Below are 27,404 nucleotides of genomic sequence, written 5' to 3' on the forward strand. Positions count from 1 at the left end.
ATACTCCAACTCCGAGCGGGATTCCTCAAACCACTCCCGTACGGATGGCCTCTGCCAAGGGTTCTATGGCTAGAGAGAATAGAAGAGGGGATAACGGACATCCTTGCCTGGTTCCCCGTCTCACCACAACTGGCTCAGATATATATGGGCCCGTCCTCACCAGTACCGTCGGCTCCCTGTACTGCAATTTAACCATGCCGGTAAAGTGTTCGCAAAGACCATAGTTAGCAAGCACGGCAAACAAAAATTCCCATTCCAGGGAGTCAAAGGCTTTCTCTAGGTCTAATATTAAACATCCAGAGTGTGGCCAGTGGTGTGCTGCATATATAGCGTCTCTGAAGAAGTGCCTCAGATTTAAGGAGGTGCTCCGTGAGGGTACAAACCCATTTTGATCAGTATGGACCAGGGTAGGGACTGCAGGCGCTAACCGGTCAGCTAGAATTTTCACCAGTATCTTGAAGTCTACATTCAGGATGGCCAATGGCCTATAGGAGCCTAGGTCAGTGGGGTCCCTGTGGAGTTTCAATAGAGACACCAGTCTTGCCTCGCACATCAATAGAGGGAGTTTTGACTCTTCTAGGGCTGTGTTGTTGAGGACGTGTAGGTGTGGAGTCAGTGTCAGAGTATGATTTATAATATTCAGTAGGGAGCCAGTCCGGTCCGGGGGTCTTACCCGTCGCTAAAGCTGTGATAAGTACCCGGATTTCCTCATGGGTGATCGGATCGCCATGTGTCATGCGTTCTTTGGGTGTTATCTTAGGGAGATTCACTGATTTCAGAAAGCCATTCAATTGGTCTCTGTCACAGCAACTCAACGACTTGTATAATGTTGTTTAGTGTCTCACCATTGCTGTGTGTATTTCATGTTGCATGCATAACTGTGTCCCATGTCGTCATGGAGAACGTGTTTGGGCCTGTTCCTGACGTAACAGCCATGCGAGCATTCGTCCCGCTCTATCAGATGTTGCGTGTGCAGAGTGTGCTGCATAATTGTGGCATCAAAGCATTTCCAATAAATCTGTACAGGTCGGCATTTTAAGGCAAACTAGCACTGCAAGATGCTAAAACTGTCAGTGGTGATATAGTCTTGAAGTTATTAAAGCTGTTTCACTTAGAAAGACATAGGTTTGATTCCCAGCTCCATCATGTTATGTACTGTTGAAGATATAAGAACAACTCAAATATACAAAGAACAAGTACCCATGAATGTCTGCTGTGTATAATCAATCAACCAAAGTAAGCTTTATTCAGTTTTAAGGGGAAAAAACATAAAAGAAGGACACCATAAGATAAAACATCATGCAAAATCCAATCACAATAAACACAGTTAAAAATGTACATGCAATATAAAAAACATAAAAGCAATTCAAAATAGGTGGACACAATTAATACAGTACATCTTTAAGATGGGTTACCACTCTCCTAGGGTGCCTAGTTACAGCTATTTCTTAACCTTACAGAAACTTTGTAAAAATTTTCTGTTTTAAGAATAGGAATGATATCCGCCTACCGGGGCATCACATAACAATTAAAAAACATGCTACAATGCAAGGTATCCTGCTGAGACCTATTGTCGCAGCCGCAGGATATACGTTTGTGACCCATATTCCTTTCATGTGGATAAGCTAGTAGATATGTCCAGCCGGAACCTAGTTAACAAAAAGCGATCATACCTACTTTTAACAAAGATGAGGTATGGCTCTGTGATTGGCCCAGTTTTCAACATAATATATCATCAGGCACAGGGCTGCGCTAGGACAATCTCTGCTCTAGCCATGAACCTCTGCCTCAAGAAATGTTCTTTCACACATGTGTGGTCTGCTTTATGTATCCCATCTGTGGAACTCAATAGGTCTCCCCTGCCTAAAGTCTGACGGGAGTCCCTTATGTACTCAAGCCATGCGATGTGAAGTGAGTAATCAAGGGAGAAACAGTAATTTAAAATCTCCTTACTTAGTTTAATCCTGGGAACTAACTATACATCGAGCCGCAGAGAAAGAGGGCAAAATGTCTTCATATCAGTAATGTAACCCACATCCAGTTCTTCATGCACCGGGAATGTAGAGGTGCTTTGAGGGACACACAAAAGAAATCTCAAAAAATAATTTTCCGCTGAGTGTATAAATTCAAATCGCATGGAAAGGTAAGGCTGAGTGTACATTGAGAAAGGCATCTATCATCAGTATGTACAAGTTCCTGTGCACCTGCACTTTCATTGGTGCCAGAGAAAAATGGTAGTGGCAGGGTCATGCAAAGATTCCTTATAAAGCTAATATTTATTGTTTATAATGTACTTAATTGTATAATGTCATCAAACTCTTCGGGTTATCAATGGGCACATGCACAAAACATAAAAAAAAATATTAAGCAGTCATGTGCTACGGAAACAAAGTAGACCACAATTCATGATGCACAGGCTCAGCCTTTGGAAGACATTTTGGGGTGAAGAATTTCATGATAGACAGGGTTCACAACACAGTCTCCTGTGTACTTTGGATTAACAGCATTTTGCACAATGTGGTATATTTCTGCATAAATGAGCCATTTACTTTACTATGTCCCTGCCAATCCACCGGCATGTAACAATGGAGCCTGCACCTGTATTTGCACATGTATACGTGGACACACACATGTGTGCAGAAGTGTCTGTGGTTAGCACCCATACCCTCAGTGAGTAAGCATCTACAAGACTTAGCTACCTGCAACGGGTGACTTGGGCTGCATAGTATTGGCTAGGTCTGCAGTAAGCATCCAAAAGGTGCTGTTCCTGTGCCTTCTTTATTAGGCCTTGGGTTATCGGAGGACAACTGTCACCATTTTCATGTATATTCCATAAGAAAATGAGCTTCCAAAATGTATTTATTTCTCATTAAAAAATGTTAAGTCCATAACATATTAAAGCTGAATACTGAAGCGATATTTGTCATTCACAGACTGTTGGCTCCTTTGTTTGACTTCATTTTCCTGAAAACTGCATTTGCATATTGTGCAATTACTGCAAAGTGTTACATTGTCTCAGCTGTGTTTTACCAATTAAGATTCTGCATTATAATGGAGGCTTTCAATCTGCTGCCTATTCAGTCTACATCTCTCAAATACACTCTCTGGCTGTCAGTCTTTTATCATAAAAACTCTAATTTCTACCGCTGTACACTTCTACAAAACATGTTTTCCATTGTGCCAAATGCTCAAATCCACTTCACCTCGCCAAAACATTAAGTCCTTTTAAACACAGAAACAAGTGTCAGGTTTTCTGGTCTTAGCATATGGCAGTGTATCAGGAGAGAACATCTCTTTGTGTGGATGCACCACAAACTGCTGGACTCAGTGTGTTGCTATTTTTATCTGTAATGAGATAACAATGGGCCAGATGTACAAGTATTAGGAATACCAATTTCCTAATTGCGATTCTCTCTGATTCACAATTAGGAAATCTGTATTCCTAATGTATATAGGGGCACATGCATCATTCATACATTTTGCATTTCTTAATTTGCGAAAATTACCGAATCGCAAATTAAGAATTGCAAAATGCTATGCATCATTTTTTTCGGTATTTATTTGGGATTCGGTAAAAATCGCAATTTTTACTGAATCGCAAATAAATACCGAATTCCTAGCTGCTTTTTCGCAAATCCCATTGATTCCTATGGGCCGAAAGGCCCATAGGAGTCAATGGGAAGGCATTTACGAATTCGCAATTTGTTGATGCATTCCAAGGGTGCAGGGTGGGGTCCAAAGGACCCCCCCTGCACCCCTGAAATGTATTTGAAAGTGCATGTTTCAAACACACATGTCCTAAGGACATGTGTGTCAGTAACATGACAGTGTAAAAAATGCATTTTTTTGCATTTTGAAAGATTTTCGCAAATTAACACGAGGGTCAACCTCGTGTTAATTTGCACTTCCAATTTCAAAATTCGCATTTTTTTTTAATTGATGCATTGCATTTAAGGAATCGCACAAATGCGATTCCTTAAATGCATTCGCATTTTTAAGAAATGCAAAAAAATGCAAATATTGAAAAAGTGTTTGATGCATCCCAAATACGTATTTAGGAAGTGCAAACGGCCGAATTTACCGATTCGCACCGTTTGCACTTCCTAAATAGGTTGATGCATGTGCCCCATAAATCTTTGAATTTCATTTAGGGATTCTTTGTGGGAGGGAAGAGGTGTGGTGCAGCGGCCAGGGTAACTGACGCCGGAACACGGGGGCTCACGGTTCGATCCCCTGAGCAAGCAGCAGGTCAGCCCAGCACCCTGTGACTCTGGGAATCAGCTCGCTTAATCTTCCCGATGGCCCCCAGTGTCTTGACACCTTTGGGTAATTGTTTGCGCTTTACAAATACAGGATGTTACATTTTTTTACAAATTGACCTACCTCCTGATAATTAAGGAGGAAAGTCGCAGTTTGCGTCCCATTAGGCATCACAACCATCACAGGAATGGTGGCCTTTTGAGGTCAGGCGACACCATGTCTGTGATTGCTTTTTAATAAAGCAATATATTTTTTTTAAATGCAGCCCGTTTTCCTTTAAGGAAAACGGGATGCATTTTAAAAGAAAGAAATGAAACATTGAAGTTTCATTTTCAATAGTAGGCAGTGGTCTGGGGGACCACTGCCTGCTCTTAAAAAATGTTCTTATTTACATTCTCAATGGAGAAGCGGTCCCTTAGGGACCTCTTCCCCTTTGCAAAAGAGTTATCACCAGCTTTAAACTGGTTTTAAAGTATTACTGCTTTGCGACTGGTATTCGGTCGCAAACTGTAACATATACCATCAGTATTTGGAAGGGATGCCCTAAACACACCCCTTCCAAATACCGAATCACAAATGCAAAATGCAATTCAGTAATAAGTCACCGTACTGCATTTTGTACATCTGAAAAAGCATTTATCAATTTGCAAATGGCCCGATTCTGAGAATCAGGACGTTTGCGACTGGAACAATGCTTTGTACACATAATGATACTTCACTAATCATCTACAGATGGCGCTTTGATATGGGGCAAGTGGCCTTTTAAAGGTGGTATAACAGCTACAATGGTTGAGGAAATTAATTCATGCAAAAGAACAAAAAACACTTACTACATACAAATAAAACAAAAGAGTTAGGACAGAAAAGATAATGATGAAATGGTACCCACAGCAGTTGGTTGAACAATAATTTCTTGCAAAATGTTTAGAAAAACATAAAAAATACAAAAATGCAACATGCAATATAAAATTAGTGCTCACAAAGTTATAAAAAACAATCAATTACAAATACAATTCACAGTGTAAACAAAAGTTAATGGCACAGGGAAAAGAATACAAAAATAAATCTAATGAGAGGAACAAAAAGCTAAATTTTCTTTAATTTGCCAAAAGGTGGGCACAATCCAATGACTCAGACCTTAAAGATATGACAATCAAGGGAGTGGGTAATCAAGGGAGTGGGTATACTGGCCCATGTGGGCTCATTTGTCAGCTGAGCCGTAACCAGGACCACTGGAATTATGTTTCAGGGGAGAACTAAATTGTGCAGGAGGGTTGTCTAAATTATGCAGCAAGAAAATATAAATTATGGAGCATAGCATGGCACATTTTTGGGAATTTGTACAAGTGGTAATACTGTCTGGGCAAATATTTCACCTCATTAGGCCCAGTTCAAAAGCCATATACAGATATAGGGCACTAGATGGTGACTAGTTAATCTTTGTGCAGGGCCTTCAACTGCATGCAAACACATTTTGTGGTACCTTTGATTTGTTTAAATTAGAAATGTTATTTTTGTTTAATCCAGAAGATTATGCAGCAGACGATGGATTATGTGCCAAATGCAGCAAATCCATAATCATGAAAAAAATCAAAGGCCGCAGAATCGCATAATGTCAATGGCCCAGGACATAAGGAAAATGCTATTTACCAGTATGCATCTGTTCTTGGCATGTAGAGCTGCAGATTTACACACTAAGCATAGATCACCATCTGGTGTTGGGCCCAGATGGTTGCAGTTGTTTTTGCCCTGGTAAAGTCTTTGGAAGTCACGAGATAGGTGACTCCTGCTGTAGACAATAGTGCGCATGGGCATCCACTCCATCTTCAGATAGTTTTTTCGCCAAGAAGGGAAATGATGGACTTTTGTGAGAACAGAAAGATGTCCATGTATGTTGCATCTAAATAAGATAATATTGGAACAGATAAATGTAGCCGGGGGAGTTGGGTGTGTGTGTGTGAATGTGCAGCTCTACATGCCAAGACCAGATGCATACTGGTAAGTAGCATTTTCCGTTCGAGGCATATGAGCTGCAGATCACACACTATGCATAGATTGTATAGAAGTACCCATCCCTTAGCGGCGACCACCAGTATCTGTTGCAGTCGTTTGAAATAGTGTTTTGAGTACAGCCTGGCCCACAGTAGCTTATTGTTTTGTATGCACATCTACACAATAGTGTTTTGTGAATGTGTGGTGTAGACATGTAGCTGCTTTGCAGATGTCATCTAAGGAAATGTTCCCTATAAATGCCGTTGAAGCCCCTATCTTTCTTGTAGAGTGGGTTTAGGAGGAACCAATAAGGTATGTTTCGCTTTGTGATAGCAAATTTGTATGCACTTAACAATCCACCTTGCTATCTATCGCCAGATTTTGATATGGGGTTGCCTTTATGTGGTGGTGAAAAAGATACAAAAAGTTGTTTGGTCTTACGAAAAGGTTGTGTTCTCTAAGTGTAATAAAGCAATGCGCTTTTAACATCTAGAGTATAAAGAGCACTTTCTACGACTGTTTGTGGTTGGGAGAAGAACACTGGCAACTCCACAGACTGATTGAGGTGGAAGGGAGAAATAACTGCATTTGTAAGAAAGGTTCTTGAATAGTTAGTGCTTGTAGTTCACTAACTCTTTTAAGAGAAGTGATGGTCACTAGGAAAGCAACTTTCCATGTTAAAAACAGTAGCTCACATTTATGTAGAGGTTCAAAGGGAGGACCGATTAGTCTTGTGAGAGCAATGTTTAAATTCCACACAGGTGAGGGTGGTACTCTGGGAGGAATTATTCTTTTGATGCCTTCCATAAATGCTTTGATGGCAGGTACTCTGAAAAGTGTTGCCTATTTTGTAATTAGGCTGCTATGACTGCGAGGTGCAACCTAATAGATGTATAGGCTAAGTTACACCTTTGGAGATGTAGTAGGTAACCTATGATGTGTTGGATAGACACATCTAGGGGATTGATGGTGTTATGACAATATATGATAACTCTTTTCCACTTGGCTGCATAGCAGGCTCTAGTGGTGGGACATCTAGCCTCATCATAACGTTCATACAGTCAGGGGGAAGGATAAGGTAACCGAATTCTAAGACCTCAGGAGCAAGATCGCAAGGTTGAGCTGAGCTGGGTCTGGGTGTCTGATCTCTCCACAGTTCCGGCAAAGAGGCGTGGGGAGAGGTGTAGTTTTTGGTGCAGAACTACTGACAGTTTTAGTAATGTGGTGTACCACGGTTGTCTGGCCCAAGTTGGAGCAACTAGAATGAGAGTCAGTGAGTGTTGCTGTAGCTTGCGCACCACCAGTGGAATGAGTGCGAGAGTCGGAAAAGCGTACGTAAATTTGCCTGACCAATTCATCCATATCACATTGCCTTTGGACAATGGGTGTAGATATCAGGCGGCGAAGCTTGGACATTTGGCATTTTCGTGTGTGGTGAAGAGATCTATCTCTGGTTGTCCCCACACTTGAAAAAATGGTTGAAGAACTTGTGGATGAAGTTCCCACTTGTGAATCTGCTGTGTTTGGCGGCTTAACAGATCGGCTATGTTGTTCTGGACTCCCGGGACATGTTGGGCTAGGAGAAAACTGTTGTGAGGTATAGCCCATCTCCATATGCTTTGTGCTAGTTAAGAGAGCTGCAGAGAATGTGTCCCGCCTTGTTTTTATATGTAGAACATGGCTGTTATGTTGTCCGTGCGGACTAGGACAGCCTTGTCTGATATTTGCTTCTGGAATGCCTTTAAGGCTAATAAATAGCTAGTAACTCCAGGTGGTTGATGAAGAGTAACTTCTGTTGAGGAGTCCACCTGCCCTGCATGGTGTGATGTAATAGATGAGCTCCCCAGCCAGAGAGCGATGTGTCCGCTGTCAAGACAATCTGTGGAACTGGCTCTAGAAACGGTCGCCCTTTGGAACGGTTTTTGGTGTTCCACCACTGCAGAGAGCGATGAGTGCGGCCGTCTACCAACACCAGATCTGTTAGCTGACCTTGAGCCTGGTTCTATTGTCTGAACTGGGGGCGAGTGTTTGATTTGCTCAAACGCTCCATCAATCATCCCCTTTTGTATTGCTCTATTGGCGTGCTAGGCACTCGTGGAGAGGACGCATTTTCAGTCTTGTGTAAGGCACTATGAATATGCAAGAGGCCATCATCCCTATGAGCTGCATGAACACTCGAGCTGGAAGAGAGTGTTGAGGCTAAAATTTGGTTATAAGGGTTTGCATGCTTGCTATCCTGGCTGGACTGGGATAAGCGGGCGCTTTTGAGGTGTTTATTGTGGCACCCAGGTATTGTTGTATGCGAGACGGTTGTAGATGAGACTTTGCGTGGTTTACTGTAAACCCTAAGTTGTTGAGTAGTTGAATAGTGGCGTGGGTGTGATTTACACACTGACTGTACGAGTTGGTTTTTATAAGCCAGTCGTTCAAATATGGGAAGACATGAATGTTTTGTCTACTTAGATGAGCTGCAACTACCGCTAGGCACTTGGTGAATACCCGGGTGCTGTGGTGACTCCGAAAGGGAGTACTTTGAATTGGTAGTGTTGACCATCCACTACGAACCTGAGATATTTCCTGTCAGATGTGTGAATGGGAATATGGAAGTAGGCGTCCTTGAGATCTAGAGTGGCAAGGAAGTCCCCTTGTGAAAGAAGAGGAAGGACCTGCTGAAGTGTGACCATGTGGAAATGGTCTGAGTGAATGTACAGGTTTAGGGGTCTGAGTTCTAGAATAGGTCTCAGAGAGCCGTCCTTTTTTGGTATGGGAAAATACAGAGAGTAAACTCCTGTGTTTTGTTGGCGCAGGGGAACTGGTTCTATTGCACTCTTTTGTAGGAGGGAGATCACTTCCTGCTTGAGCAGTGATAAATGTTTTAACGGCATTGGGCGCTGTTTGGGTGGTATGTTTGGGGGTAGAGGTAAGTTCCAGAAAGTAACCTGATTGAACGATTTGTCTCACACACCTGTCTGTGGTGATGTTGCTCCAGACAGGAAGGAACTGATGCATATTTCCCCCGACCGAAGTGGAATGGTCCGGGGGGAGCGGAGGGAAGTCATTGGGTAGGGGTGGATGCAGATCGGGTATTGTTGGTCTTGCCTCTACCTTTGTTATTGTTGCCTCTGTAGCCTCCTCTCTGGTAACCTCTGGTGAATGTAGACTGGGTGGGAGCCTTGTATGAGGTGGAGGGGTTGTCAGAGGAGTAGCCTCTGGAGGTGCTGTGGTGTCTGTGCATCATTTCTTAATGCACTTTCTTTATACAAAAAGGTTGGAATGTGACTTTGTGCCTGCCAATGTATTCCATGTATTACTTGTTTAGAATGTTTGGGCCAGGCACTGGAATTGCTTCACAGGCAGTTGGAGGTACCTCCTTGAGACCTTAATACATGTATGCTGCTATATCCTCTTGGCTGCAATAAAACCTTTCAAAGATTGAAAACTCCTGGTTTATATGAGTGACCATCCGTCTTACAGAAGAGAACACACTTCAATTTTGGCGACAGCTTGGGGTGAGAATATTTTTTTCTAAAAAAGAAGTCATTGTTGTTGGTGATCTTGTTCGTGCCAAGGATCCTTTGATGCCACTAAAAGGTAAATCAAAATTCAGGGATCCTGCAAGTATAGTCACAATTAAAGGCAACAGTGCAAAATTAGAAAATGGTCAGAGGTGGAATTTTGGTCATTTGGCTAAAATCAATTCTGCTCATAATCCAGTTGTAAATATTTGTCGGAGTTTTCCTGATGTCAGAAGGAGTTCAAGAGTAAGAAGGATTCCTAGTATGTATGTTCAGTAAGCATTCTGTTCACTGTTTTGTTAGGCGTGCTATTTTCTATTTTTGTTAAAATGAGGGAGATATGTGCTGTCTGTGCATCATTTCTTAATGCACAGGCAGTTGGAGCTACCACCTTGAGCCCTTTATACATGTATGCTGCTGTATCCTCTTGACTGCAATAAAACCTTTCAAAGATTGAAGACTCCTGGTTTATATGAGTGACCATCCGTCTTACAGAAGAGAGCACACTTCAGGCGCCTTTGTAGAAGTAGCGACGAAAAGAACATCTGGGAGCTTGCGATTGCAAGGCTCCCATTGATTTAGCTGAGTCTGTGTCTATCTTCATCTTTTCAAGTCTACATTAGGTCCAAATAAGCGTTCCTGATTGAATGGCTGGTTTAAGATGGAACTTTGTACTTCAGGTTTAAAACCTGAAATGCGTAGCCAAGCATGTCTACGTAGGAGAACACGTGTTGACGGCTCTGGAGGCGGTATCTGCTACGTCCAGAACGAATGGAGGTGTTAGTGATGATTTTTCCCTCCTCTATGAGGTCATTGGCCCTGTTTTTATATTTGTCTGGGAGGTGCTGCAATAGGGTCTCTAGTTCATCGTAATGTTCCCTATCGTACCTGGCTTACAGAGCTTGAGTGTTGGCGATACGCCATATGTTAGCTGCTTGTGACGCTGTTCTTTTGCCAGAGGCGTCCAAGAGTTTGGACTCTTTATCGGGGTGGAGCGTCCCCTGATGTCTGAGAGTTGGCCCGTTTCCTAGCATTGGAGACTACTAGGGAATTTAAAGGTACGGGGCCCTTAATGTAGGCTTTTTTTCTCGATCCTGGGGTTAATAACTCTAGCCCTCACAGGATCTTTAAACACTTCAGGTGCATGCTTGATGACCCCTTTTAGTATAGGCAAAATAGAGGTGGACCTTTGTGAGGTATCAAAAGTGTCCATTAGGAAATCCTCTTTAAAAGGGTCTGTATGTAAGTTAACCAAGTGGTATTGGGCAGCTCCGTGATGTAGCTGATTAAAACCCATTGTGTCCTCTGGAGGGGAAGGCCTAGAAGGGTAGATGTCCTCCTGTGGAACATTAGGGACATCTGACGTGTTGTAATCGTCCCAGGGATCAGGGGAAGTATCCATCTGACACACACGCCCACCGTGACGTCAGACGACCGGCCGAAGCATGGAAGGCGTTAAGTGGTTCGACTATATGTTGGCGTTTAATTACATTTCGCTTTTAGGTGTTACTTATTGGTATATTTATTGTTAGGTTATAAGCATTGCATTTGGTATGCGAGTTCCGGTTTGCAAGGCCGGTGTGTGAGTTATGGATTGAGCTTCAAACTAAAACTGAATTTCAGTATTTTTTCAGTTTAATATCATAACCATAACAGCACTTTTATTACGTTATGTATGTGAATTTCTAAGGTTTTCTTAAACATAGGCAGAGGTGTTTTAACCATACCTTCATATAACTTCTATTTAACCTCTGCATTTTTCGGTGTACTTTGTTTTTGTTTATATACCAAGCCCAAGAATTCCCTATGCCTAAAAGTATGCAGGCGGCCAACACCACTACACACAACCTTAGGCCATGCCCAGGGCTTGACCTCTGGTCAGACCCTGCGGCCAACCCTCCTTTGGCAGCCAACATCCACTCCGCATGGTCTTCAGACGTGATCAGCAGGGGTTGGCAAAAAAAGCCAGGTTTCTGGACATGCCCTGCGCCCTATTCTCTGCAGGCAGCAAACTACATGATCTTTAGTTATGCCCAGCATGGATAGGATGAAGGGACACCAGGCACCTTATCCTCTGTGTGTACTGCCTTAAGCTGTACGCAGCATTGTTGGCAAAGGACCTGCTTTCTAACCTAGCCCTGCATCCAGTCCCTATGGATGTCTGTTAACAAAGTGGAGCAGTAGGGCTCAAAATACTTCTCAAATACAAATATTTAAAATATTTTTTATAATAGTTTTATTGCTGATGGTGCCACATGGGCGGGGGTAGGTTTACCCTTCCCACTACACCGGTTTTCTTTTTCCTAAACATGGTTCTCAGTTCACCATGTTGGGCAACGGCAACTACAACTTAAATGTTTCTGTGGCAGCTAGCCAAGCAGGAAACCACAACAATGCCGCAAGTAGTAGAATTTAAAAACAATACATACATAGGTAGGGGGATTGATAGATTATCCCGAATAAGAGAACAAATCAAATCAAATTTCAAAGCTTTATTCGACAGCAAGTCATAAAAGCAATTTACATCCTAACGCTACACAATAAATACTAAGCCTAAAATTCATATTTAAAACACACATTAAACACTTTTTGCTGTCACTTCCATTACTCAATATAAAATATTCCATCAAGAATTATTATAAAAATTGATCGTATATAAAAACCATGGTGACAATAATTCATTAAGCTGCATCAGATAGTTGTAAAGTGCGGGTGCGAATAAACCAAGCCCATCCTAGGAATTTTGCAACAGCAATCGCAAAGTAGGGTGTGCAATCTGTTTCCAGTATTCTAAGCGCCTCTCTATGCCTGCGTGTTCCTAAATTATGACACACTGGTTTTATCCATTTACGACGTGGGCAGTCATAGAGAGGGCAAACAAACAGTAAGTGAGAAACATTCTCAGCTAGATCTTTGCAATAATGGCATTTCTCATCCCGGTTCGCAGACCAATTTTGTGTAAATGCGTTTAGGGGAAGAGTTCCAAATCTGAATTGAAAATACAGTTTTCTATCGAGCGGTTTTTCGATAATGTCCCAATAGAGTTCACAAGATGGTACTGTTTTGATATCAAGAAACCGTCGGGTTAATTTGGAGTTGGATCCAGTACAAAAAGCAGATGACCGAACCATGGCCCAATACATTTTCTTCAAGATGATCTTCGATGGAAAGCATGATGCATTGGTATTAGCCCATAGATGGTCTAGATCCAGCTTAGACTCCGTAATTCTTTTAGCCACAAGATGGCATGAAAGCGGTCAGCATTAATAATATCCGCTAGGGCGGCAGCATAGTGAGCTAATTCCGGCGTTGTCATTATCCTTCTCCAATATAACAGAGGGCGTAGGCGAGCTAAGTCCTCAATACTTTTCCTGCCAAGATCAAGCAACAGAGGAACAGTGGGAGTGCTTTGTGGTGCCCCCACTAGGCCCCGCAAGAACCTATTCTCTGCCAATGACAGGTCCTTCAGATAGGAGAATCCCCATAGTTCCGATCCATACAGTGAGGCACTTATCACCTTCATGTTATAAATTTCTAAAGCTGGGGTGATTGATTTAGTCAGTGAGGCTCTATGTTTGAGCGCTACTACACACAGGGAACAAATCATAAAACGCTGCATAAACTAATACAATATTTAACTACATGATAAAAAGTGTAGTGGAATTTTATTTGAGAATATATGGTTTCTGTAGGAGTGGCATCTAACCGTTGCGACACTGTAGAAGCATGAGCAGGTGCAACTATGTGATTGTGATGAGGTATAGGCTATTGGAACTTGGTGGTTTGGGTATTTAGACTAGTTGATGTATGTATGTGTCTGTACTATGGAGGGTCAGGTACATCTTCGTCCCAGTGCAATACCAGCTACTATGAATTCCTTTTGCAATTTTACCTGCATGTGTTTCACAGGTACCTTCTTACAAAATATCATGTGCTTTGTCCTGCAAACTCTTGTTTCATTGCCCCTCTTCTTCTCTGCCGTAAATAAATAAGCTGAACACCGCTGTCCAATTATATTTGTATTGATGTGGGGTTAATAACATCATTTTAATCTACTGTTAATCTCTTTGTTTATGCTAACCCTATCCTCTATTTGTAAATGTTTTCAGAAGAGACATCAGCAACAGTGCCTACATGAGGGTAAAGGAGCGTCGTATCGCTGCTGAAAGTGAAGGGAAACATGAAAAATAAAATGGTAATACAATTAATTTATTACCGTTTTATTTTTAATTCTGGCAAGCACCCAAGTCTGAGAGGGCGGGCCAGCAGTAGGGAGGAACAGTGGGCACAGTGCACTTCAGTTTAAAGTGCACATATCACTTTGGCCGGCTGTCTTGCGACGGCCAGCCTGACATGCACAGTTTAAACACTTCAACCCGAGCTGTTTAAGACAAATGGTGGAGAGACTGCAGAGGCCTCCATGGCCTGAAGGAGCTTCGGACCAGGGCACTGTAGCCAATCCTGACGCTGCTCTCATGTTGCCTGAGCAGCATGAGAGCAGCGCCAGGATCGGTAGAGGGGACTTGGACGAGGCTTTTTGCTTGCTGCCTCTGCTGGAGGAGCCACAGAGGGCTGAGACGGGTAGGTACATCTTTTTTTCTGTATTTTCATTTAAATTAACTCCCTGGCAGGCACTATGAGAAACTCGCAGTGCCTTTCGCCTCAATTCCAGGGTTCTCAATCGTGGACCGATATAAACAATGTTTAAAATGGAACACGAATGAGAACTGTGGCACTGATTCTATGGTCACTGCTGTTTTTTTTTTACCAGTGGCCGTCAGTGGGTTAAATATTTGCCCAACCAGTTTTGTTTGCTGCTAGCCACTACTGGGAGACATCCCTAGTGCCACCTTTTTCCACACAGGTACAGACCTCACTCGTTTAACTCTCCTCGGCCCCAAATCAAGATCCATTCCCAACCTGTGAGTCTGCCCTGCCTTTTTATCTTCCCAGCCTGTCACCTTTGCCCAAAAGCCACCTTGGCCTAGCACAATAGCATCATCGAAGATAATTCACTGTCCTCGCTCAAGCATCAGCCCAGCCAAAGTGTTGTCTGGGCCCAACAGTGTTATATTCCCTTGAAAGTCTGTACAATCAAGTGTCCTGTGTTATTGTCAAGGCTGGGCTGGCCATTCTGCCACTTCGTAGAGAGGGCCTCTTTAAGGGTGGGCTGGTAGGAACATTCTAGTCAGGGCTGATTTTGGTTTCTAGTCGGGCACTTGTTTTCGTTCCACACTGCGTCTGTGTGTGACACGCCAACAGTTAGTAAGTACGAGAGCTGGTTTGCTACGATGTTATGGGAATGGTGCATTCTATTGTATAGTATTGTGTGATAACACAGTTTCGGTTGCAGTTTGATGGGATAAATGGACGCAGGGTGTTAAGGGATGCAGTACTGTGCAGAGTGCTGTGCTGCAGGCGTGAGGTCATATGTTGTGGCATCGTGTGGTGTGGAGAAGTTTACAGAGGAGCGGTGAGGAGTACAGCTGCACACTGTGGTTGATATTGTATACGGTTGTGTGATTAGCTGCTGTTGTGTGTATTTTTTCATGGTACGTACAGTATGGAGAGAAAGGGTGCCATATATTGGAGGTGGAATCTAGCATTTAAGATTGTGTATACATGAAAACGAGCCAAGGAGAGCGAACTGTAACTTACACATAAAAAGCCCCTTTCAATGCTATCAGTTCAGAAAATACAAATGTTGGTCTTAAAATTGCGACAGAGAGGCAGCAGGCAGTTTTTTTCTTACCTTCGTGAATCCCACCAAAGACGTGCAGCTTGGGTCGCACTCGCCGCTGCACCGTGTTTAAGAGCTCCACGCAGCCCACTCTCTGCAGTTCCTTTGGAACCCAGTCTCGAAAACCTAGGGCGAAATGCAATCGATATTGTTAATTTTCTCTATTCAGGTATGGTTTCGTTTAGGCTTTCAGGAAGCCATAATTCACCGCAGGTTTATTACGTTATCTGTAATCCTAACCTCCCCATTAAAGCCTGCAATTGCTTTTAAGAAACTTTTCTGTGCCACTTTATCTTCCCAGGGTTCGTGTGCTTTTTTTTTTTTTATTCTCTTCTCTAATTAACATTTTTTTCCATAGGCCGTCTGATTGATTAAACTACAGGCTAAGAATCGTATTTTCGTAGATAGAAGGTCCAGAGCCTTATTTCCCAGCAGTGGTGCAATGTTTAAACCCTGCTCGCCTTCATGTCCCTTTCAAGCCAACGGGATACTGGAAGAATTTCGTGTGCTGGAAACATTACTCTACATTATGGCTCAAATAAGCTCTATGTACTCCATCAAGGGCAGGATGAGGGGAAATTTGCCCTAGACATTTCAGTCCGGACAATTATAGCGAAAGCACGGGTACCCAAGTTCCATATTTAGCGTTACTGCGTGCAAAATATATAGGGGTCTATTTACGAACTGGTCAAGCAGTGCAGCGCAGCAATTCACCATGCTAGGCTGCACTGCGTGATGGGGAAAGAGCAGGAATGAACAGCATTTAAGGCAATACAGCGCACTCCTACCTTTTCTCCTGCTCTGGTGCCCTTTTGACAGCCTAGCGCTAATGGAGGCACGCTTGCACTCTGGTGCAAGGGTGCCTGCGGTGTATGCAGGATTGTTTTTGGGCAGTAAAGGGGTCCCTTCCTGCACAAAAACCCTCCTGGGAGGCACATTCCTCTTTCTATGTCTGCTGCACAATGCACCACACATAGACAGAGGCAAACACTGATACTTCTCCTCGTTATGCCCATCCTGGGAAGGTGTCTCTTTTTTTCGCATTTCCAGGTCTACCAGTGCTGGTAAATGTAGAAATCCATCCAAAACCACAGGAGTTGCACTGTGTTGCCTTACTCCAGATTTATGGAGCCACTCAGGGCCACGCAAAGTGGCCTTGCGTGGTTTCATAAATCAAATGTTGTTGCTCTTGCCCCACATTGTGTGGTGCAAAAGCAACGCAAACCGGTTCCTAAATAAGCCCCATGGTTTATGGTGCAATCATTACTTTAGGCCAGAGTAATCCAGTGTAGGCCCAGGAGAGATGGGTGCAAATCAGATTTTTAGGATATCCAAATTACCCAAATATGATATTTATATACGTTTATTTTTATGTGGCTTGAATCTAAAATCATTAGGTCATTCTGAAAATCTTTCAAAGGTGTGCCCCACTTGGTCCTTGGATAGATTCCTGGTTTAGGGTCTTCACATCAGTGGTATACTTCTTGGAGACTCAATAACCAGGGGCCTCTCTGATGAATAAAATACGATTGATATTTTAAAACAAACATAAAAGTTTTTTTCCTACCACTGCAATATCTACACAATCTCTTGCCACGATTTCATGTCACCTTCCCCCCGTTTTAGGAACCAGAAAGGCCATTTTCAGTGTGACTAGGTTGGTTTTCATGTTCAATATACAGGGCACTTGGGTCTGACATGAAGTGGCCTTAAAACAGCACAGTGTGCGGATAACCATTTGCTCAGCCCGCTCTATCCGCTTTTCGTGCTGGCATTGAAACACCTGTCCTCCAAAGTAACAGAGGGCATAAAGTGACAATGGATCACACACTGAGAGAAGCGTCTAGGAAATCAGACAGCAGCTGAGGGAACCCTGCCTGCTTCACGATGCTCGCAGATGCCACGCCATACCCTACTTGCACTCTGCAAAGGGTCCCTGTCTGCTTGGGAAGGTATTAATCACTTTCTGCTTCAGGAGCACGCGCGCTTTCACTAAGCGATGCTCCACTTTGTTGCAAAAGGCATGGAGAGAGCGTGACATACCACGTCTCCTGCTCCCTTGTGAACCACAATTGTGCAACCGCAATTTGCTGTGACAAATTGCAATGTCCATTTTTGGCGCTGCAGTTGGTGCTGTACAAATCTGCCCCTGGGAGCATGGCTCTGCCTTTGACACACAAAGCCCTTTAGCGCATCCGACCCTCTCGTGTTACAATGTGCGCCCTTTATACAGGGTCAAACCTCTTAAGAAAACCAAACTTATGTCAGGTCCTCAGTCAGCTGCAGGAAGAGCGAATCAGCACCGCCAGGCAGGTCGGTGCTAATTCACCATTTTATAGTAAAAGCCACTTAGTTTTACAGTTAAAATAGAACATCCATAAAAAAGAACATCAATTACAGCAAATGTCTTCTGTCTGGATTATTTAAGTAAGGTGCATAAAATGTAAGGGAGGGGAAGAGGAATCTAATAAGAAGGGATACGAAGAAACAGTGGAAAACCTTTAAATGCTGCTGCCATAGTTTGATTGACAGAATAATATCAGAGAAATAGTTAAACAAATTGAGTAGTAAAGGCACATCTGCCCCGATGTGTTCCCACCATGAACTACAGCCTTGTAAAGAGATGCACCAGTGCCCCACACTTTCCGCCTGGCCCTTTCCACCAGAGTTACCTGTGCTTCAAAATACCAACCAATATGATCTCGCAAGGGTTTGGAGAGGGAAGAAGGGTCTCGAAATTGTGAGAGTTCCCATTCAACTTCCTGATAACAAAACTGTTCGTTGTGGAGGTAAAATTAAAAGTACTAGAATGTGGGCTTAAGCAGACAGTACTGTTCTAAAAAGGGCAGGGAACTGTGATCCAACAAAGTGTTCTAGGTAGATATTTGGGTAACAGCTACTGAAAGCTGATTCAAAGAAGAGAGATATGACCTGGATAAAACAGAGTTTACACCTCAATCACTAGTTACAACAACACACTAATTTTAGACTCATACCACCACGTATCCAATGAAGAAGGCATCAATAGCTCTAAAGCTAAATGGGCAAGTAAATATGAGTTCCAGCCTGGCAATGCTCCAGAAGTACTGGCCACTCTGAGCTTCCATTGCTAGCTCCCAATACTTGATGCTACCTTGCGGCAGGTACAGCCTCCCAGGAGGACAACAAAAGGCATAGGTTGATGAAGCGAAGGCTAAATAGCCGGTAAGAAATCAAATCAGAAATATAAAACACATCATGGGCTTCATGGCACTGAAAACATCATCACTAGGAGCCAGTGGTGACTACAGAGAGTGGAGAAGAGTGCCTTATGTTGAAATAAGCCTTTCACCCTGAAGCTCAAAGACCTTTCCAATGGAAGGCTCTGTATAGAGTGCAGCTCTGTAGAGCAAATCCATGGAATCAAGTGATGAACAAGTGACTCAAAGTCAGAGGTTGCCTTTAGAATATACGAACTTCACGAAAAAATGCCCAAACTGCAGTGGTGAGCTGTGTATAATTGTCTAACGCTAAATCCGAATTACCTTCAGGGTGTACATATTTCAAAATGGAAGAGGTCATGATCATTTAATCAAAAAAGAGGAAGACAGTGATCTCTTGGACTTCACTCTAGTTTTATAAGGTTTAAGGCTTATTTATTAAGCTGTATTCATTCAAAGTCGAACATAATGGTAATAAACAATTTACATAAAGTTTTCTACAGCACTTGCTGACACAGGATCTTACATCCAATATACAATAAATAAAGTAAATACAAATTCACTTCAGTCTCTAAGAGACAACTATTACCAAATTGAGGTGGTAGCTGAACAGGTTGTCAACGATGGATACGATTCTCCAGACACAACTTTCTTCTGACAGTGAGTGACTGCACCACAAACAGATCCTCATCAACATGTTTGCTTAATAAATCAATACAAATAAATGAAAAGTATTTCAATTAATGTTAAATAATAAGGTTAAAGTTAGAGTACCACCTCAAAATAACTGCAAATAAATTACATAAACTTTAATTTAAAGGTTCGTTTATTGAAACAAATAAATTAAACTAAATGAAGGCATTCATTTAAATGTTTGGGTTAAAATATTGTTTCTTTTAATGCCATGTTTTAAAGGTTTATGCTTTTTAATGTACGAAAAAAATAAACCAAACTTCAAAACCTCAGGTTATATATAGCCGTCTTCTGGCCATATCATAATTAACAATGCTAGTGTTGGCTCCCTCAAATTCGATAACGTCTCGTTATACACACCCACCCAATAAACAACAATAAAGAATTGTCCTACATTACTTTAGGTTAGCAAAAGATGAGATTACTGTCTTTATGTTCCCCATACATTATCAAATTTATCTGGGAAGCATCTAGATCACCTTATCTGCCTCCATACACTTGACTAGATTCCGGCTCCATTAATCCTACAAAGGTACCATGAGTCTGCCGCCTGAGCTATATCTCATTTTGCTATCACCAACACCAAGTTAACAAATATTTTATGATGCCTATCACCCCAGACACCCAGAAGTAATAACTAGCCCCGGCGGGAGCCCACAACTACTCGAATAGATAACTGTCTTCAGAAGATCTATACCACCATCATACACTGCTGTACAAAAGGCAATCGGTGAAATTGTGTAACTTCCAACCCCCACATGAATCCTTGAGTTATCACTCAAAGTTGTAATTATATGTCTCCGGCACCCACAAAGAGATATTCCGCAGTGCATATTGGAAAAGGGGCAGCTCAGTCATTTTAAAAAGTGCTGGTCTTCCAAACAGAGATAGGGAGAGTGTCCTCCAACATACCACCCCAGCTCTTAGTCGGTTTAAAAGTGTCTACAAATTACTATCAAAATGTCTCCCTTTGTCCCTTGCCACATATATCCCAAATAATCAAGAATATTATGTTGCAATTTGAACCTACAATGTCATGGCCTCCACAGGTTGCCAAACACCCCCTGGCCAGTGCCCTCATTTATTCAAATTGTATATGAAATGAATTATAATTTAAAATAATGTAAAGGTCAAATACCAAAATAAGACTAGGATAATAACATGGATAAAAATAAATCAAGTAAAGTAAATAAAAATATATCCCTGTCTTTATATGTGCATTGTAAGATCGAAATAGTGGTGGTCTTGATAGTGGTAAAAGTTAGCTTGAAAATTGAGAATTAGATGATATATTTGCAACAACAGGGGTCTGGGTAGATGCAATAGATATCGATTCAGTAACATACATGCCCGAGGAAGATAGATGCCATCCATTCTATAAGTTTTATATATTTAGTATATATTTATTGGCTCCACTAAGAAGGCAAGAGGGACAAGGATCCAAATCAGCTTTGGTAAGATTATTAATTGTGTGCTCTAGGAGGGGCCAGCAGGAAACACAAGTATAAACGCTTCTACTAAATAACAAGCATTGGCATAGCCAATATGTCTCGCCTTTGTGACCTTATAAGTGTTTAGCCATGCAACACTTGATGTTGTTGCACCGAGGATATTGTGCTGGATAACTAAACACTTTTAAGGTCCCAAAGGCGAAACATATTGGCTATGCCCATGGGACGGTTAACTTTTTGCCCAAACCTCAGGTATTGTGTGTTTTTTGCTTAGCAATGGAGAAGTATATCCTCCGTCAAGCCAAAATGTGTCTTGGAGTGGTACAAAACCACCTAGACAGATTTCTGACTTGTAAATAAATGCTCCTAAACTCTGCACTGAGTTGGCGTTGGCTGTAGTTGCGTTGCTGATGCACTTATAGCATGCATACAACTTGCAATCATATATTACTACAAAGTGTCATTATTCCATACCAGTTGTGAATTATTTTTGTACAGTTAATTTGCTGACTGAAATGGTTACATTATCCGACCACTACCTAAAGTTTGTGACCAAGAGCCCTGAAAGCAGTGCTAGCTCTCAGTACAAAAAAAGCTGCTAAAAGTGTTTCTGCAAAAGAGCAGATTTTGCACAGAGGAGGTTGTGCCAAAAAGGTTTTGCACAGAGAAGACCATGCAAAATCTACTTTTCATTGAGGAGGGCAAAGCCGATTGGGTGGTCAGTGGACTGAGGATGGCAAAGCCGGTTCTGGTGGTCAGTGGACTACGCATCCCTTCTTGAATGTCTCTTTCACCCCATGGTCACAGGTTCGAGTCCCGTGCTTTCTCCCTCCCGAAGCCCTTAAAATGTGATCCATTGATGGATGACACTACACACCAGCCTTCAGCTCCAAGTTGTGTCTCGTGATGAACATGTGCTTTGCAAATACACAGCTAATGTTTTAAAAGTTTCTATGGGACAGATTTGCCGCCAAGCTTTTTTGCAGGAATGTTTGCTGGTATCGAAGATTTGCTAACCAGGGAAGATGTTTAGTTTCTCAACACTACCTCTGTGTTTAAATTTCATTCATATAGCGCTTACCCCTGACAAGGCGTCAAGGCATGCTCACTCCATGCATTCACGCCAGTTTATTTGTGGTACATTTTTGCAACATTATCACTTCACACCACCTTACTGTCCAAAAAGCTGCTGTGGCAGGGTATGCTCAGACGTGAGTCCCTTGCTCTCAAGCAAGCCGGGCTGAAGACAGCTGGAATGCCAGAAACCGGTCCTCGGAAGCTTGTTTCCGGTCCAGGGAAGACATGGCTTGGCAGTTCGGACTGGACTGTTCCCATGAGGCACAGGGTCAGACTGATTTGCATATAGCCATGTCTGAACTGGGGTGGCAGAGTGGGCTAAAGAACGGTGATGGATTAAACCCAGATCTTTTGACTGGGTGTGAGTGTTTGATTGATTCAGATGCTCCGACCATCACCACCCCCTTTTGTACCGCTTTTGGCCGCCATAAGTGTGGCAGGGTATGCTCAGACGTGAGTCCCTTGCTCACTTTGCCACTGGATTCAAGCAAGCCGGGCTGAGGACGGTTGGAATGCCAGAAACCGGTCCTCGGAAGCTTGTTTCCGGTCCAGGGAAGACATGGCTTGGCAGTTCGGGCTGGACTGTTCCCATGAGGCACAGGGTCAGACTGATTTGCATATAGCCATGTCTGAACTGGGGTGGCAGAGTGGGCTAAAGAACGGTGATGGATTAAACCCAGATCTTTTGACTGGGTGTGAGTGTTTGATTGATTCAGATGCTCCGTCCATCACCACCCCCTTTTGTACCACTGTTTGGGGCATGGCAGGACTTGCCTTACATCAGCGGTGGGCTGTGGCGCTAATATTCCTGCATTTTGTGTGTACTGGCGTTTTATTCTCAATATAAGATCTCCTTTCATGAACTAACGTGGGAACTGCTGGTACAACACGCCTCGCGCTATAAGGGCAACGCAGTCGTGAAAGTGATGCGGCTGCGAAAGTATAAGTAATCGTCAGCGATGCCTTAAGCCATAAAGGAAAGCCAGATGGAGCCTGATCGGGCTCTGAGAGGTGGCGGCTGCGCGAGTGCTCGCACGCGTAACAGCAAGCGCTAGGCCAGCAAAAGCGTGTGGCAGCACTTTCAAAAGCCACTTACTAAATGTCTTGCAGAGCAGCGCATGTGCTGGCTCAGACGAGACCTAAAAAAGAAGTGGCTCGGTCAAGGATGAGAACTGAGTTAGTAGCGAAATAACAGATAGCAAGATAAATTCACCTACAAGCAAACGTTGAATAGTTCTGCAATACTGAGACTGAACAACATAAACAGAGATGCTGCCAGGATAAACAAGAACATTCCAAATATTGTAGAGCCAGAACAAAAATGTGAACTTTGAAAACTGTACTGACACTGAGCGAACAGGATCTTTGTGACCTTGAGCTGGGACAACATTCCTTTATCAAGCACTGGAATGCTGCGAATGTCTAGCACCCACTTAGAGCTTGTGCAACAAAGTCAAAGGAACTTAAATAATCATAGCCTGTGTGATACGCTGTCAGTGACTGGTCCATTGGAGGACATTCCCTTTCTCTTTTTTTTTCTTTATAAATCTTTTTATTATTGAAAAAACAAGAAAAACCAACGGCAGATGCCTTACTTCATGGAATAAGCAACAATTATACAAACATATGGCGAGTATTAGACGGAAAATCCCCAAGGTGAAAGCTGAATCTCAAAATGGAAGTGGCGTGCGGCCGTATAAAATACAATAAGTATCAGTCCAACCTTACCAACATTATTCAGAAGTCCACCACCCATAGGAACAGGATTTTAAAAATACGGCAATTTCGAGTGGCAGGAAAGTGTAACACGATAAAACAATGGGAAAAACAACGACCGCTACCAGCTCGCAGCAATTAAAGGCAATACATTGTAGAAGATCTCGTAAACACAACCACCCCTAGGACCCGTCCACCCACCAAACAGGATATCCCCTCAGGAAGGCACCCAATATCAGGATATGCATCGGTTTTTGAACATAAAACGAAAACAAAAACAAAACAATAAACCCATCCCCCCACCCTGCACCCCTGCATATGGCTATCGCCTAACCCCAACCAGCAGTGTGCCTGTCGCCCCAACTAACTAAGTTCTAAATATAGAAAATGGGGGAGAGCATTTCCGTACGGGCTCCCGGTCCCCTATCCCCCCCGCCAGTAACAAGCAACCCCTGCGATGAAAACACAATTCTATCCAAAAATACAGAAAAAGCAAATCAGGGGGAGCTGTAATACACCGCCCAACCTCCCGTCAGTCCAACAGTAACAAATCCACTTCCATTAAGGCCATAGTTTCAAACCCAGTCAATCGATCTCAGCCTTGGCCCTTCCGATCTATCATGCGATCCCCTCCCGGTGGGACCACCGCGTCCACAGGAGAATCAGAGTGCGAAAAGAGTCCAAAAAATTTAAGTCCGAGACAAAGCAAAAACGTTAAGTCTTTAAGAACTCCATCCGCACAGAAAAGCTCCCTCTTTGACGGAAAGTCCCAATGCTGTACTGTAACCAGAGAGGGGAAAGATGTTGTTGTGGTCCAGGAACAGTTACTAACAGGAGTCTCCGGGAAGGGAACGCCAATCGAATCTCCCACAGTCAGCAGTGATGTTAAGCGTAACAATACGTTCGAGGCACCAGTTTCACGATCCTCCAATGCACTGACCAAGGGCTTCGGCGTCTCTTGTCGCACGGGGTCCTCGTCCGGAGTCAAAATCATCATCGTGGGAATCTTGGCTGTTTGCAGTTCTTGCATTGGAGCAGGGTCCGGTCTCACAAACCCAGTCTCAGATAGGCCCGCAATCATTTTGTGTACCAGGGCATCCACATGTGAATGAAGTGCTCCAATGGCTGCAAATACTGTCTTCAGCGAAGGCTCACACTCCGTCCGGTCCATCTCTCCTCGCTCAGTACCAACCATATTCACTTCCCCAGACAGCCCCGTCTCTCCGGGGGAACAGACAAGAGCGGAACGGACGGCGTCGGAGGGTGACTAATCGTTCTCCGCGATAGCGATCTGTTCTCCGCTTCCGCAAGCGAAGACCCCGACCCACCGAATCCCGGCGGCAGCAAACCGGGTCCACGGGACAGGGACCTCCGCCCACAGCTGCAGTCGTGCCACGTCACCTCTCCCCCAATGTTGGTCAATCAGGGTGACCGCCGTCAAAATCGGGCAAAAACGACCTCCACTGCGATAGACCGGACCCTGCCTGATTCCCACGGCCGATGTTGTTCAACTGCAACCCGGGTGGGCCAGTACTCGAGGCCCCGGCTCTCCAGCTGAACTAGGCCGCAAACTTTAACTCGACATAACTCCGTCTACCAAGCCGGTTAAGTTCTCGGGATTGCTTCCTCGGACTGTACACCGGTTCATCCACACGGAGGTCGGGCGCAAAAACAGGGTTATCGACAGGATCATCTGGCAGGAGACGGAGGTCGGCGGAGCCGGGAGCCTAAGCAACCATCTTGTTTGCTAGCGTAGCTCCTCCTCCTCGACATTCCCCTTCTCAATGAAAAGTAAGTAGCAATGAAAACAATGGATTAAAAGGGAGAATTTGTATGGGGGTTATGCGATAAAAGAGCTTCTGCCGCAGAAGTAAGAATAATATTTGAAACTTCACAAGGGTATAAACGAGCCATTCAAGGGTGGAGCGATCACACTGTGGAACTTACTTCTGAACAACATGCTGTCTCTACCCAACCTTGTTTCGACCAGAAAGTCCTCCCAAACAGATTTCTTCCAGCTTGGACTGGTATATATGTTTAACTCTTGAAACTGTTTACTGTCCAAATGTCATTAAAATGTTGCTTATTGGGCACACTATACTTTTTTTTAGCACAGTGCTCAAGACAATGGTTACATATGGAATGTGAGGCTAGCTGACGCAAAGAGACAGTACAGAGTTACTTGAGCGCTATAGAAATTTGATGATCATGTTATAGTTATATGAACTATATAGGAAGTTCATCAAGAATCTGAGCCAGGGCAACACAGGAACTAGCCTTACACCGCAGCCACAATAGGGTACCAAAAAAAATGGCCTAAAATGTTATTTGCTAGGAGAAAAGGAAAACTGAAACACCAATGTTTGAATTTCCCTATGGATTTTAACATCCTTGCAGCAGAGCTAAACACTGTGGTGCATAGCTCCCAGTGGGCAACCAGTAGACAGAATGCAGCTGACTGTATACAGAGGGTGGCTGTATTCAGTGCTTAATTTGAGCCATTTTCTTCTGGTGCTCGGCACCGGCACTTAATTGTCAACACTAGCGCTTGTTACAGTCTACCACAGGATGGCATTGTCTGGCTAATTTAGAGATGAGCATAACAATTCATTATGAATTCAATATACATTTAAAAATTACTATTACCCTCCATCCAATGCATTCTTATAGCTTTGGGGGCCTGAAATAGTTCTAAGTGCCACACTTGAAGGACTGTGATGGTAAGTATTTGTGTTGTTACTATCATTGGCAGCAGGGGCAATGTGTGGTGCAAGCTGCAGTGACCTCCTGACGAGAGCCCTGTCACTTATGTTTTTTACAACTTAAGTATTGGCTGTATTTGTTAGAGATTGTAAACATTTCACAACACCTTGTGCACAAAAAAGTTTTTTTACTCTGTTCATAGACTAAAAGGGCAAAATGAAACAAAATGAAACTTGGTTCTAATAAACTGTGTAATTTTGTTTCATACAGTATGGCCTTAAAAGGCACTCTGAATCTAAGGCTTAATTGTGCACATCTACCGGCCCAATTATATAAGAAATGCAACACAGGGGCTGTTGTCACAAAACATCTTCTTTCAAAACAGGATATTCAGTGCAAATAGTGTTTATTTTCTCCATCATTTAAAAAATATATATATATATATATATTTTGTCAAAATACACAACCAAAACCCCATGTCAGCACTTTGTTTCATGCAGGATACTGCTATGGTACCTGTCTTTCATACAACGTATATACTACATCCACAATGACCAAGAACAAAACACACCCTCATTGCATTACTAAAAGATTGTGACTGTTAGCGCCTGGATTGGCCAAATAGTATTTAAGACTAAACACTCCAACTCACAGATCTCGACCTTTGGAAATCCTGTTGGTGCTTGACAGGTCAGACGGACCGTGGTGCAAATGGAGCTGAAAAAAACATGTGATGCATATATCATCAACTGCCAGATTCTTAATGTTCAGTCAATGATGAGAAGTTGGATATGCTTTTAGAAGCTTTATTCATCTTAAAGGATTATCTTGGTTGTGTCATCTTTATTCAGATTAGTCCAGTGTACAGAAATGTCGAGTAAAACGTTTGATTAGTGACAGCATAAAACAATACAGAGTGTTTCATAAAGGAAATCGTCACTAACTAGCTAATAACCTAACCTACCCTACACATAGAAACTTATTTAGAGTTCCTTTTAAAAAAAGAGCAAGATTTCAGAGACTAGAACTTCCTAAAAAGAGTCCTTCAGGGAAATCA

General features: G+C 43.0%; 1 protein-coding gene across 1 annotated transcript in view; it reads right to left on the reverse strand.

Moving 5' to 3' along the window:
* MPPED2 (metallophosphoesterase domain containing 2) overlaps positions 1-27,404 on the reverse strand; it is a 645,229-nt gene that overhangs the window by 15,360 nt on the left and 602,465 nt on the right. The window contains exon 6 of the mRNA XM_078683736.1: positions 15,520-15,633. Within this exon, the coding sequence (XP_078539862.1) occupies positions 15,520-15,633 (114 nt within the window). The remainder of the gene's footprint in view (positions 1-15,519; positions 15,634-27,404) is intronic.

This window comes from Lissotriton helveticus, chromosome 3_1 (genome assembly GCF_964261635.1).
Source record: "Lissotriton helveticus chromosome 3_1, aLisHel1.1, whole genome shotgun sequence".
In the NCBI taxonomy this organism is placed as follows: Eukaryota; Metazoa; Chordata; class Amphibia; order Caudata; family Salamandridae; genus Lissotriton; species Lissotriton helveticus.